This window comes from Musa acuminata, chromosome BXJ3-6 (genome assembly GCF_036884655.1).
Source record: "Musa acuminata AAA Group cultivar baxijiao chromosome BXJ3-6, Cavendish_Baxijiao_AAA, whole genome shotgun sequence".
Classification (NCBI taxonomy): domain Eukaryota; kingdom Viridiplantae; phylum Streptophyta; class Magnoliopsida; order Zingiberales; family Musaceae; genus Musa; species Musa acuminata.
Genome location: NC_088354.1, coordinates 7,803,214 through 7,817,617, shown reverse-complemented (window position 1 = coordinate 7,817,617; position 14,404 = coordinate 7,803,214). Strand labels below are relative to the sequence as shown.

General features: G+C 42.4%; 2 protein-coding genes across 2 annotated transcripts; both read right to left on the bottom strand.

Annotated features, from left to right (window-relative positions):
- Positions 1 to 728: 728 nt before the first annotated feature.
- On the bottom strand, positions 729 to 7,580 carry LOC135639860 (delta(7)-sterol-C5(6)-desaturase-like). The gene is made up of 3 exons (XM_065153836.1): positions 7,269 to 7,580; positions 4,902 to 5,207; positions 729 to 1,108 (listed from the first exon to the last, which is right to left on the bottom strand). The coding sequence occupies exons 1-3, from the start codon at positions 7,495 to 7,497 to the stop codon at positions 816 to 818; spliced, it is 828 nt and encodes a 275-aa protein (XP_065009908.1). The 5' UTR covers positions 7,498 to 7,580; the 3' UTR covers positions 729 to 815.
- An 829-nt stretch (positions 7,581 to 8,409) lies between these two features.
- On the bottom strand, positions 8,410 to 10,864 carry LOC103987406 (glycosyltransferase BC10-like). Its single transcript, XM_009405700.3, has 2 exons — positions 9,742 to 10,864; positions 8,410 to 9,322 (listed from the first exon to the last, which is right to left on the bottom strand). Exons 1-2 carry the CDS (start codon positions 10,288 to 10,290, stop codon positions 8,675 to 8,677), a joined length of 1,197 nt encoding a protein of 398 aa, XP_009403975.2. The 5' UTR covers positions 10,291 to 10,864; the 3' UTR covers positions 8,410 to 8,674.
- Between the last annotated feature and the right edge of the window lie 3,540 nt (positions 10,865 to 14,404).

The window sequence follows — 14,404 nt, the reverse complement described above, 5'->3', positions numbered from 1 at the left end:
GACCCATAATTCCGCCAGTCAAATTAAACGGGTCGGATCATTTCATTCGATGGTTACGGATCGAGATCGACAGGCCCAGTAGACATGAGCTGATCCGCTCTTCTGTTTGGATCTAACTAAATGCACAATTAAAAGAAACGCTCTTAACTATCTCTTTTAAGCTTCTCCTCTTTCTTGTTCTAGTCAACAACCGCACCACCGACGTTCCACTTCCATACATTTGATGGGAACATCGAGTTCCTACTCCTCGTTCAACTCAGTTCTTCAATGATTGCCTCCAAAACCAGCTTGGTTTCATGGGTCAACTGGTATGTGATAAGAAACATGGTCAGATCCTCTGCAGAATCCTTTCCGGCTTTACTCAGTAATAGAAGAATCATCGGCGTCGGATGATGCAAAAACGTCCAAATATATGCTTTATAGATAGTTCTGTTAGTGTTGTGAAGAAGAAGAAGATGATGATGATTGGTGATGCTCACACATATAATCTGCAAGCAAGATGGGAGTCAACGAAGTGCTCAGCGCTGCGAAGGAGTGCTCAGCGCTGCGAAGGCTGAGGCACTCGCAGAGACGCATGTGGTTTCTATGTAGGTAGTACTTCCGGTTCTATCGTCATCGGAGTTAGTGAGCCAGACGCTCGTGCCTGCCGGAGTTAGAGATGAGGGCAATAAACAGAGAACCAAAACATTGCAACACAGATGGAGTCAGATGGACATCACAATGCTAAGTTAACACATCAAGTCTTCAGCAACTCCACTCACCTGATGAGTCAATCCGTAGCCAGAGCGAAACAGCAGACGATCATTGGACCTGCATCAATCTGGCTTTTTGAATTCCTGCTCAGGATCTCGAAGAGTTCCAAACATCCAATCCATCCATATCGTGTAGTGCCCGTAGTTGTGTCGGTACGTAGTGTGGTGGATCGTATGGTAGCCTGCACCCATAACTGGCCAAATCTTGCCATGGATGCACCCGTGGACGTTTGCAGTCCAGACAACCTCACAGAACATGAGAAGTATGAGAGTCGTGAAATGGGTTGGGACAAGGAAGAGGGCTATCACATGTGGCGTAGCTTGTAGTACTCCGTCGAATGGATGGAACGCCAATCCTGAAAGAGAAACTGTCAGAGCTTGCACCTTTGACAACCCAACAAAGATAATAAAGCGAAAAAGATAAAAGCGACAAGAATATCAGATTTACGTGGTTCGGTCAATTGATTTTGATCTACATTCACGGACGAAATATGAGCAAATCACTACTAGGGACTATTATAAATGCCTTAGGAATATATTCCTAGGCCATAAAACATCCGAAAATACTAAACAAGAAAAAACCCAACTATAAGCCCAAACTATTTAACTGAGTGTGGACTTAAACCCAAAGCAAACACTTAGGTTTTTCTTGTGGTGCCACTTGTGGTGCTTCTGACTTCAAAGCTCAGGCCCTTATTTATAGTTCCAATAGGAGATAACAAGCCTGGTTTTCCCGATGTGGGACTATGAGACTTGCCAAACTAACAAATCTCCACCTTGGTATGTCCCAACAAAACTTGCTCCACCTTCTTCATAAAAGTCCCAATGGGTAATCACCAACAATAAACACCAACCAAGTCCAAGCACTGCTTAAACTTGTAAACTAGAAGAGGCTTCGTAAGCATATCAGCTGGATTGTCCTTCGTATGAATTTTCTGAACAAGGACCTTTCCCTCAGCAATGATATCCCGAATAAAATGAAACTTCACATCGATGTGTTTTGTCCTCTCATGATACATCTGGTCTTTAGTCAAATGAATAGCACTTTGACTATCACAGTAAATTGTAGTAACACTTTGATGCAGACATAATTCGCTGAACAATCCTCTTAACCATAAAACTTTTTTGATCGCCTCTGTCACTGCCATATATTCTGCCTCTGTAGTAGATAAAGTCATGACATGTTGTAAGGAAGCTTTCCAACTAATTGCACAACCGCCAACGCAAAATACATAGCTTGTCAAAGATCTTCGTTTATCAAGATCCGCAGCATAATCAGAGTCGATGTAACCAACCAAAGTGTCATGATTTTTTCCAAATTCCAAACAAGCATCTGAAGTCCCTTGCAAGTATCTGAGAATCCACTTCACAGCCTGCCAATGTATTTTACCCGGGCGAGACATATATCTACTAACCACACTGACTGCTTGTGAAATATCTAGACAAGTACAAACCATTGCATACATAATACTGCCGATGGCACTAGAATATGGAACTTTCACCATATATTCTTCCTCTTCAACTGACTGTGGTGACTGAGTAGCAGATAACCGAAAATGGCTAGCAAGAGGAGTACTAACTGGCTTAGCATTTTTCATGCCAAACCTCTCCAAGACTTTCTTGAGGTAATTTTTCTGAGTCAGAAATAATTTTCCAACTCCTCGATCTCTTTTAATCTCCATACCAAGAATTTTCTTAGCTGCTCCCAAATCTTTCATTTCAAATTCACTACTCAGCTGCATTTTCAAAGTGTGAATTTCTGACAAATTCTTAGCTGCAATAAGCATGTCATCAACATAAAGCAACAGATATATAAAAGAGCCATCAGTTAACTTCCGGAAGTAAACACAACTATCATACATGCTCCTCGTGTAACCATGACCCAACATAAAAGAATCAAACCTCCTATATCATTATCTTGGAGACAGCTTCAATCCATACAAGGATTTTTTTAACAAGCAAACATGGTCTTCCTTACCATCAACTTCAAATCCATGAGGTTGCTCCATATAAATTTGTTCTTCAAGTTCACCATGTAAGAAAACTGTCTTGACATCAAGTTGCTCCAATTCCAAATCATACATGGCAACTAAAGCAAGCAAAACACGAATAAAGCTATGTTTAACAACAGGTGAGAATACGTCATTAAAATCAACACCATGTACCTGACTATAACCCTTTGCAACCAATCGTGCTTTGTACCTTGCATCTACAACCCCTGGAATACCTTCCTTCCTTTTGAAGACCCATTTGCATCCAACAATTTTCTTACCCGAAGGTGGCTTCACAAGATCCCAAGTTCTATTCCGATGGAGAGATTCAATTTCTTCATTCATCGCAATCAACCACTTAGTGGAATTATCACAAGAAACTGCATCTGAGTAGGAAGAAGGCTCACCAACTTCACTTGTCTCTTCTGCAATAGACAAAGCATATGCAACCAAATTTGCACATCTTTGTGGTGGTCGAATATCTCTCCGTAGTCTATCCTTGGCTATGAAATATTGCTCTTCCTCTGGATCATCTGCGTCAGTAGACTCGGGACCACCTACTGGCATTCTTTGAGTAGAAAAGTTCGACTTAAAAGAATCTGAACTACCAATCTCAAGCTCCACCTGCTTCTGTGCACTATCATTTGTACAACTAGTAGAATCCTCTTTGGAAGATAACATGAACAATTCATCAAAAGTAACATCTCTACTGATTATAAATTTTGGAGATTTGGGATTAGAATACCATAATCTGTATCCTTTCACCCCAGAAGCATACCCAAGGAAAATGCACTTTTTAGCTCGATGTTCTCTTTTATCCATTCTCCCCCTAAACTCTGCTTCAAGTAGAGACGATTCTCCACTGTCCTCTTCATGTACAAGGCTTTAAGCTTGTCCCACATGCTCTTAACCGTAGTCTCCGTAACTACCTCCCGTAAAACCTCATCAGAGAGATTTAGAATGATGCTTGATCGGGCCTTCTTATCCATACCCGCAAGCTCTTCTTTTGATATATCATTTGGAATGCTCTCGGCTCCCTGTAGTACCAAATCAACTCCGTTTTGAACTAGAATGGCCTCCATCTTGAGTTGCCACAAGCCGAAGTTGACATTTCTATCGAATTTCTCGACAACGATATTTGTTATTGTCATTGTTGCCAAAAGATCCCGAAACCAGGCACTGATACTAGTTTGTTAGAGCTAGCCCCAGAAAATTTACCAAAGGATAATTTTGGCAACCCAACAAAGACAATAAAGCGAAAAAGATAAAAGCGACAAGAACACCAAATTTACGTGGTTCGGTCAATTGACTTTGACCTACATCCACGGACAAAAAAATGAGCAAATCACTACTATAAAAGGGACTATTACAAATGCCTTAGGAAGATATTCCTAGGCCATAAAACACTCGAAAATACTAAATAAGAAAAAACCCAACTATAAACCCAAACTATTTAACTGAGTGTGGACTTAAACCCAAAGCAAACACTTTGGTTTTTCTTGTGGTGCCACTTATGGTGCTTTTGACTTCAAAGCCTAGGCCCTTATTTATAGTTCCAATAGGAGATAACAAACCTGATTTTTCCGATGTGGGACTATGGAACTGGTCAAACTAATAGAGACAAATCAACTTTTACCAATTTCATACTAGAGTGATGAACATTATTGTGAAGTCTGCAAGTGGTGCAGATCAAAGACCTTCAAAGTTAGCATGAGGTCAAATCGTAGGTTACCAATAAGCAAGAGTTAATAATTCCAAGATTCCTCATAGGTTTATTAATAAATTACCAAAGATTCATGTAATCCAACTAAATTAAGTTTGTAGCATTACATCACAGTGCCTTGTAAATGTTTCTAAATTTTTTTCACGAAAACAAGATCTAGAAAGTATACACAAATAAGGTGTAAATTCACAAGGCAGATTGAAGTAGTCAACATCGATGCTCCTTTTGTCATACACTTAAACCTGAATATAATCAAATTAAAGTTGGACATCTATCATAATTTAATTAATATTTGACAAGTTTATAATTAGTTTTCCTCTGCAGTGCAACATAATACAAAAAGAACTTTTGGCAGAACTTCCATGACAAGAGAGATGCATGTCTCGTTAAAATTGACGACAATAATAAAAGCGAACAGGCAGTAGAGAAACTCACCAGCAAAAGGAGAAAGCATATTCTGCTTATTGTAGATATGATGTGTTGCATGAAGATACTTGTATAGAGGTTTTAATTCATGCAATTCTCTGTGCATCCAGTATATACCAAACTCGACGATGACTAGATATATCATCAGGTACACAAAATAAGCTGGCCAACCAACTTCTCCGACACTAGCAGAACACCTCGTCCATCCATTTTCAGCCATGTATTCTAAAAGTGTTGGGAGAACACAGAACCAGGGCATAGCTTTCATTGCAACTATTATCTGTAGATAAATGGCTCTGTTCGAAGGTATAGAATCTGCAAGCAAAGAAAATTAGAAGGGGATTAGAAAACGGCACAGTTCTTCATATCAACAGAGGCATTCCTCTATCACTGCCAAGCAACAAAAACACACGTAAACTTTAATGACAACATGAAGATTAAATACTATAACTGTGAAACCGATATAGTACACATCCATACTCAAATTCAAAAGTTGATCTAACATAAGAAAAGATCAGCAAGAGTTTCATATTTTGTCTAGCATAGCTTGAACTAGGGTCAAACACAAATTATTTTAAAATGCTAATGATGAACATCTAATGGCAAAGAGAAAGTACCACAAACATGAGATATTCGTTACATCTGCTTGTTCTTTTGCATTTTCTGACGTCCAGAGAAACATAAATGTATCAAAGACATAACTTTTACATAATATGTTTTAGATATAGTTGCTCCAGGAGAGAACAGCAAATACTAAGCTATAATTGCGCACAAAGAAAGCACAATACCCAATCTTTGTTACATGTGAATCAACCTAAACCTACGATGATAAATTACAAAACGCATGAAATGGACATATCAATTGTTGCAAAACTCACATTAAAAAAGTTGCAGCTATCATGGAAAGCAGATTCAATGCCTTTTTATAAAAAAAATGGTAAATAAAACATTAAATTTATCAAACAAGCCTATACCATATCCTGATGCAAACTAGGACAGCAAGCTTCAAAACCTCTCAGTAGGTGAAGGCATCATCCAGTGTAATCAAACATTTTTGGTAATCTCTTTCATAACAAGTTAATTATGTCAACATATTGATTCCAATGACAGAAAACTCAAGAAAATGCTGGATGTGCACCAAAGATAAACTTCTTTTGGACCTCATTCTTATAAATTAAAGAGACCCAACAAGTCAGAGATAATGTAGGAGGGTTGCAGACTTTTAAGTTGCTTCCAGCTAGTGAAAACATTACCAATATCAAAATGCTGTATGACATGTTTGACGGACGACTATATAGCAATGCGACAAAGAATTGCAAATTGCTTTCTCTCTCTTTAATGACCATTGTTTTTAAGTACAGCCTCACAAGTGACAAAATGTCCATGTTTGAAAAAGAAAATTTCCAAACAAAGAAGTAGCCACATTGTCGTCCAACCAAATAAAATAAGATGCCATTTTCAGATAATCGCTGGAAATTTCTTGGACAATATGCCCTTGTATCCATCACTTCCTTTTACTTATCTTTTTAGCTTTAGAACAAAAGGCAAAACCAGGATCAATCACTATCATATAATACGGCTGAAGAATGTAGCATATTAAGCAAAACCAGTTCTTCTGACATCACAAGTTCCCATGATCTCATTTAATCCAAATCGCTTTAAGAATGGTCAGGCCTAGCATTCTTTCCAGCCACCTGAGGTGAATAAAAATTCTAGAGCTGAAATCTCTTATATTTTCATGCCTGATGTTACTTTCAAACACATGAAATCCGTGAGATCAGACTAGTTGTAACACATAGGTGCCACTAAAACAGAACCCTCAGAGGTACATTATGTACGCAAATGGTTTCTTGGGACCAGCCAACTCATTTCTTTGTGCAACATGCCCACGCAGAATGATATGATGAGCATTACCAAAAAACACCAAAGCCCATCCAAGAAAAACCTTCATTTCATCGTCAAGAGCAAAAAAGAAGAGTCCGTGAGTTACCTAAGTCGCTAAAAAGCAGGGGGAAAATTGCATTGTTGATAAAGGGCAAAAAAACAAAGACAAAATCACAAATCGGGATTTCATAGAAAATGAAAATAGAGCAATCAACGAGCAGAAATGGGTCCAGACAGTGATGGAAGAATAAAGAGAGAGTATGGCATCATAGGCATCACATCTAACAGTACAAACATGAAACGCCCGGTGGAAGAACATGGGGACAGAAAGACATACCCAACCAAGAACCGAATTTTTATATAAGATCACAGACCAGACATTACCAAAAGCAACAACGACGGTGATGAACTCGACCTCGACTTAATCCATGAAGAAATTGACAGAAAAACGAAGGGAGAAATTAAAAAAGATGAGATCAGAGAGTGGGAAACCCTTGGGGACGTATACGTTGCGCTTCAAGTAGTAAATGTAGAAGCACCAGAGAAAACCAGAAACCAAATAGAGAGCCGTGCCACCGATGTAATTGCGCAGCCAGGACTGGAGTGGCCGCGGTAGGCGCTTCCAGGCGCCGCCTGGTACGACCGCGTCGAGCACGATCCCATTGTACCAGTCCGTCTCCTCCACGATCTGGCGGAGGTGATCCGCCCCGCTCGTCCCCATCCTCACGCCGATGACAGGATCCCGATTCGGGAGGCTGATGAGAAAGGTCACCGATGAGAACTGTCCCTGCAACCGACAACTACCACTACTGATGAGGCTTCATAGTTTGTACGGGGCTCTCGCGGATTTTGTACTCTCACACCGCTCCACGGATTCAAACCCGCATTAGCTACCGAGGGATTCACATCCGACGGTGGAGCTTAATGGATGCTTTTGGAATCCACATCCGGGAGAGTTGGACTCGGATTCGACACAAATGAACGGACCCACCGCAACCGCCTGGACTCGGGTCACTGCGCTGCGGCGTTTGGTGAGGGTGACCGACCTGTTCTGGTGACCCACCGGTGGCGGGACTACAGACACTTGGGTAATATTTGTTTTCCTAGTCCAATGGCAAGTGAGCCATTGTCGTTGCATTCTAATAGAAGGCGGTGGTGACGGTATCCTCAGGATGTGCTTTGCATTCGGTTCAGAAATGCGTCGTCAAAGGATCCGTGGACCCCATTCCTAAGAGATCGCGGTAGGTGACCGTAGCTAGCCACGTGATCGTTGGTGTCGAATGGGTACGTTTCGCCGAGTAGAGAAGGTTATTACCCTTGCGACTTGTAGAGTGGGATTCGGCCTAGTGCACCAATCTTATAGCAGGGAGCACAGCACCGTGCGCCATGATTCGGGTATGGATCGGGCGCCTGTCAACGGTGATTAACCATGGATCATAAACAAAAATAATAATCAAAATATGATATTTATTTTAATTTTATCGCAAGCTGTTGCTGGTTACGAGGAAATAAGTTTCTGCTGCAATTGGCAAACAGATCATTCTATCCTCCAGAATTATGATTCTTATTTTTTTCCCCTGCTTCCATCAAGCAACTAAAGACCAATAATGTTCATAGTCCAATGCCGATGGTTTCACTCTTCTCTACAAGCATGCCGAAGCATTTTCATCAACAAAGAAGTTTATTTCCCATTTTCATGAACATTCTAATGCCGATGGTTTTCTCTTTTTTACATGTGTCTCACGTTATTTCTCGTGCTACAAGAAAGATCGCTTGCGAATCCCCTCGCCCGAGGAGCAACTTGCAGACCGGTTTGATGTCTGCGTCAGCTTCCACCGAAGTCCATCAGTTTTCGAGCCAATCCATGGAGGAACTTGCAGACAGATTTGATGTCTGTGTCAGCTTCCACCGAAGTCCATCAGTTTCGGAGCCAATCTCACCAACCGGTTCAATGAATTCGGCAAGAACTTCCTCCCAAACAAGTAACAGATCCTGGTAGTCCTGCCATTGTAGCTGCAGGCGCTCCCGTTCCTCATCCTCTGCAGCAGCTCGGCCGTGATCTCGTTTCTTCCGATCCTGGCAGGGTGTGGCCCTCCCTTGGACCAATCAGCCCACGTCAAGCTCCTGTTTGCCGTTCCCCAGAAGCTCCTCACGTTCATCAGAGTCGGTAAGTAATGTTCATCCGCCAAGCACGAAGGCCTGCAATATCTCTGGAACAATGGAAAGTATTTCTCGTCAGATACAATCTCCATGGCGAGTCCACGGTCCACGGCGAACCACTGCGATCCTTTGCGCCACTGTTTGAACTCGATCCCTGGTTTCAATGTGCTCTTGTACCTGCCCCTGCCGTTAGGACCGGGGTCGTCGTAGACCTCGACGAAGACCTCGGTGGAGTTGATGAGGTAGGAGTACACGGTGAGGAAGTTGAACAGAGGGATGCAAGATTCAGAGAGGAGGACAAAGCGTCGGTTTGAGAAGTCGAGGAGGGCGTTGGCTAACAGCCGCCGCTCGGCTTCCAACATGCTTATCGTTCCCCATCGCACCACCTGCATTACTCCAAACAAACAAGCAAACTCAAACGCTTATCACCAAGTCTAATGGCAACTCTCTTGCTGCTTCAGCTAGAACACTTGGGATATGAGACGGTAAGGCGACTGTTTAAACTGTGTCGTCCCCTGTTTTTAGCGGTTGTCTCAGAAACTGTAGATTCCTATATCGAAATGTTCTATGTGATCAACTACAAGGCCTATTTCGCACGATTTCAGTGAAACCTCATCTAGACAGAAGAAAACAAGATGTTTGAGATCCATGCTTCCGATATTATCACAAGCGCAGCCAATTCAGGGGTTTGGTTTATATGAATTCTCGACTGCAACACTTGTCGATTTCAGATTTGATCGGCAAGTTATAAGAAAGATAAGAAGAGAATTTGAGTTGAGCAATCAGCTATATACGAAGAACTGACCTGACTGGGGATTCTTCTCCCGTAGAAAACAGAGCCCTTTGGCACCGACCAATCGAAGGAAGGATCCGTATGCACGTAGATGGAATACGACCCCTCGTTCCCCTTGAAGAACTCCTCCCACAGCGGCGCAAGCGGGAGGTTTCCCCTCGTGAGGAACAGGAAGGCAACCTTTTGCGCATGCTTGAAGGGGAGTTTTCGGATCCTCGGAACCATCGATGCCCTCCATAGCAGCTCCTCGTCTTCCATATCATGCATAAAATTTCTTGGCGTAACATAACCATTTGGTCCGATGCCTTGTTTACCGACAAACGAACGATCTTGAACTACTCGTGGCGGCGAAAGCGTGGGTGGCGAAGGCGGAGGACGAGGAGGTGATGACCGGAACAAGATCTGTTTGGTTTGCGCAAAAGGAAAACTTACCCTGACGTAGAGGCTGGACACTAAACCAAAGCAGAAGCCGAAGGTAATGAGAAAGCTAACTGAGATCAGAGTGGGGAGTCGGGAGCTGATATGATTCGAGGACTTGTGGTCTTGTAGCTGCTTCTTCATCGCTTCGTCTTTGGTTATCGTGTAGGGGAATCACCGGTGAGTCTGCGTGTGCATGTGGAGATTAACAGGAAGAACCAAGTCACCGGGAGAAGGAAGACTCATTGCGACAAATTTATGGAGTGTCCCTCCGGCCGGCGCTATCCATTCCATCACCTTTTGACATCTCAATTAAATGCACATTACGAACTTAGTCTCTGCAGAGAACGCGCAATCTCTCAGAACTGGCGGTTGGTGGGAGGACGGACTGCATGCGATTCCGAGAGGTATGGCTATATTGTAGTAAGTTGGGAAACGAGCGGATTCAAGAAAGAGAGGCCACTTGTATCGACGAGGGATGGTTCTAAGTTCTTCGACGCAGCGCAAGTGTTTTCTTGGACTTGTATCAAAGTGAACTTTGTCGGCTGCACGTACGAATGAAGACATTGTTTGGTGTGCTGGCCACTGTAACCGGCGAAGCTCAAAATGATTTCAGAGAGAGAGAGAGAGAGAGAGAGAGAGAGAGAGAGAGAAATCGTGTATATATGGATCATACACTCTTGATTACATTTCTTGCTACCTTATGGAATATAATGAGCTGAGACACTGCTTCGTTGTACAGTGGAGAAGGTTGGAACTGGGGGATTGAAGATCTTTATAGGCTTGTGTGTGTCTCGAACGACGAACTATAAAATGGCCGTCGGCGCAAGTAACGGGGGCACGTGATGGACGCCCAAAACCCATCGACTTCTCGGTCAACGATACTTGTAGTTTAGGTCGTTAGTACAGCTTTACATGCCATTACTTCAGGATAACTTAACCAATCCTCTCGTTTCCATTGGCAAAGTCAACGTCATCCCTGTCTCGGAAGCTTGCTACTGCAAAAGGTGTTTCACTATATATATATATATATATATATATATATATATATATATATATATATATATATATATATATATATATATATATATATATATATATATATATATATATATATATATATATATATATATAATGAAAAAGATAATGATGCAGAGTGGACAGAATTGAATGAGAACTGTGTATTAGAAAATTAACTTGCTGCTTTAACTTACGTGTTTTCTTAATGAAAGTAAGAAGAGAGAGAGAGAGAAAATTAAGAAAGTGTACGAAGAAAATACAAATGATGTCTTCGTCAACCTGATATAATCTAAATTCATATATATATGATTGTCCAAAATATCTCCGAGATAGAAATGTCAAGCTCTCGAGATATTACTTGCATAAAGACTAAGATCATGATAGAGTTTTCGACCTAATCCTTTCAATCCTCAAATTAATAATCCAATGTATATGATTATAAACATAAATAGTCAAGAAAAATCTTTTTTTTTTGTTAAATATAAACTTTTATACTCGATCGTAAATAATTTATAATTATATTTTTTTATTATAAAATGTAACAAGAAAATTTCGTCTTATCCTTTCTCATTATGCGTAATCGGATAGTAACGTATCTACTGTCAATATATCTCATATTAAAAAGGACACATTCTTGACAAATACGGTCATCGACAATGCATTGAAGAAAGGTTTTCATGCTGCATCAAGATTGACCTTCAACTCGATGGAGGCTATCGACACGACAATCTAACAAGTAAACTAAACAGATCAAAATACGTTAATGGTTTCGTTCCCGTTATTGCTTTTATATTAATCCATATGTGCAAATTATATGCGTCAATGCTCTTTTGCGTGGACAATTTGTTAGTCTAATAGAAAGTCAAACTCTAACAGGTCATTCCCAACCCCCATTTAGTTTATTCAGCCATTAATTTTCTCATGTGCCAAATGGACAATGTCAGGCCCATCGATCCTTCGTCAACCTCCCTCTCTCCTCTCGGTTCGGACGATGCTGCTTCTCACCCCTAACAAAAGTCAAACTGGGACATGTTATCGTTACATGTTTTAATGGTTAGGAATCCTCCGGCTCATTTCATCAAACAGTTTGGCAGGTTCCAGTTTTGCACGAGGATTCATTCTTAGTGGTGATTGTCAAATTTGTTAGTGTAAACAACTTTATGTCGTGGTCTCGGGGCCGACGTGGCTTGGTTGGGAGTCCGAATGACGGGGATCTTGCGCGGTGTCCCTCGAGATCTCCCGGTGACCGATTACGGTGGTCCGGTCGGGACGTCGCGTCGGGAGGAAAGCTTTGCCATAGCGCCGAGAAGAGGCGACCCCGCTCTTGCACCTGCACACAGGTCGGGCTGGAAGCTCAACCCGACCCCTCCGACGATCAAGTCAGTGGATGCGGAGGGGATTTCGGATGAAGAAGTGCTCCCCCCGTTCGTTTAGAACTCGGGGGTATTTATAGGTAAGTTTAGTGTTACCCGATGTGCCTGCCCGCAGGAGCAGGATCGTACCTCTGATGGCGTCTGACATTGCCATTGGCGTTGCGTGGAGAACTGAACTGCCGCAAGGCATGGGCGAGCCTCGATCGTCGTTCTCCTTTGCCTCGGCCAAGCGTGTTGGGTCAAACAACGATAAAAGTCGTTGTCTGAGAGCGAGTGACGTCAACACACATCGCATCGGTATTATTGCCCTCTTTTGGGCAGAGTGTCATTCAGGTATGACTGACGTCGTGGCGCATCATATCGCCATTACCGTCCTCAAAATTCATATGCAAAGGCCCATTACGGCCTAAGCCCAACTATAGCCAGATGAGCATAAGGCGAGGCGGACACGAGAGCGTCTTGTACGGACCATAAACGTATATATCTATAGACACTGAGATTCTTGAGCATGCATGGATACTCCACGCATGGTAATAATGTGCCAAAGAGGTGAACAAAATGGGACAACCTCCGAATGGGAGTCGACACATTTGCTTGCGTTTATTAGGAAGACCCACATGCCATGTGGATGTCACATCATCAACCCGTGAATGTCCTGTTGGCATCACATGAGTCACACGTCATAACACGAAGGTGACATTTTAGCTTTGGATGGATTGGATAAAATATGGACTATGTTGTACGATAAAAAAATACTAACAGATGGATCGAAGCTCTATTGCAAGAGGAACAAATCAGCGCCTCCTTTCTCTACAGATGTGCAGTCGAAGCTTTGGAAGAAGAAGACCGGGGAATACGAAACACGAGGAAGATAGACTCCAAAGCGAATCCAATGCTCGGTAAGAAAGAAGGCAGAGAAGAGGAGGAAATAAATGTTAGAGGACGGCACTGTGTGGCACGGGCTGCAGAGTTTTTATTTCGATACCGCTGTTGTTTAACCTGACCGTATCACCCAGACGACTACGAGGGGGAGACCACTTCTCATTGGCTCTTTGTGTGTGAATGAATACTTCTTTTCCTAAATACTTGTTTTCCTATTATCCCCTTAATTAATCTCTTCTTTCAAAATAATTATTTTTTGTATGGAGAAAGAAGTTTTTAGCAGAAAAAAAAAGATTGATAATAGTTAAATGATGGAAAGTGCAAGTCCTGCACAAGCTTTTTAGGCGCTATCTAAGAATGGCCACCTGATGTAAGGGTGGGGGATATAAATGGAGAGTCATCATTGGTACGTGGTGGCGTGTGGAGTGCGCCGTTTAGATCGCATGTCACGTGGGTCCCACCGTGGACAGGAGTGGGACCGACTCATTGAAAGGGAATTTTTTTTATACGGTTTTTCGATTTATTTGGGTGTCTACGCGATACGTCGATGCCACGGTGGTCTCACGTGCGGATGCGAGCGAAGCAAGCACGCATCCGATACGATCCCACCATTAAAGCCTTACAGTACTCGATCTCGTGACACGGGCGACGCGTCCCCGATCGACAGTGACACAGCGTCCCCCACTAGTCCACATCACGGATCTCGCGGCTCAAGTCGTGCCTTGAAGCGTTCACCGTCACCTTCCCGTTCGCGCATGGATGTGCGTCGTGGCAACAATCGTAACACGCGCCGTAACTGGATGGCCTTTTGTTCAAAAGAAAATGGCTGCTTCCTCCGAATAAGACAAAAAAAAAAGGAAAAAGAAGGAAAAGAGAGTTTTCTGCAACAGAACCTACCGCCATAGAGACCAATGTCGAGCACCTGGTGGGTCTCGACGCCGAGCACTCATAATATTCAGGTCCCTTCTTTAGCCCAAGTAGAA

Coding starts and splice junctions, on each gene's coding strand:
- LOC135639860 (XM_065153836.1), bottom strand. CDS start 7,497: ATGGGGACGAGCGGGGCGGATCACCTCCGCCAGATCGTGGAGGAGACG. Junction 5,208..7,268: donor CAACGTATACGTCCCCAAGG/GTTTCCCACTCT, acceptor CTTTGCTTGCAG/ATTCTATACCTTCGAACAGA. Junction 1,109..4,901: donor TATGCTTTCTCCTTTTGCTG/GTGAGTTTCTCT, acceptor TTTCTCTTTCAG/GATTGGCGTTCCATCCATTC.
- LOC103987406 (XM_009405700.3), bottom strand. CDS start 10,290: ATGAAGAAGCAGCTACAAGACCACAAGTCCTCGAATCATATCAGCTCC. Junction 9,323..9,741: donor GGAGAAGAATCCCCAGTCAG/GTCAGTTCTTCG, acceptor GGAGTAATGCAG/GTGGTGCGATGGGGAACGAT.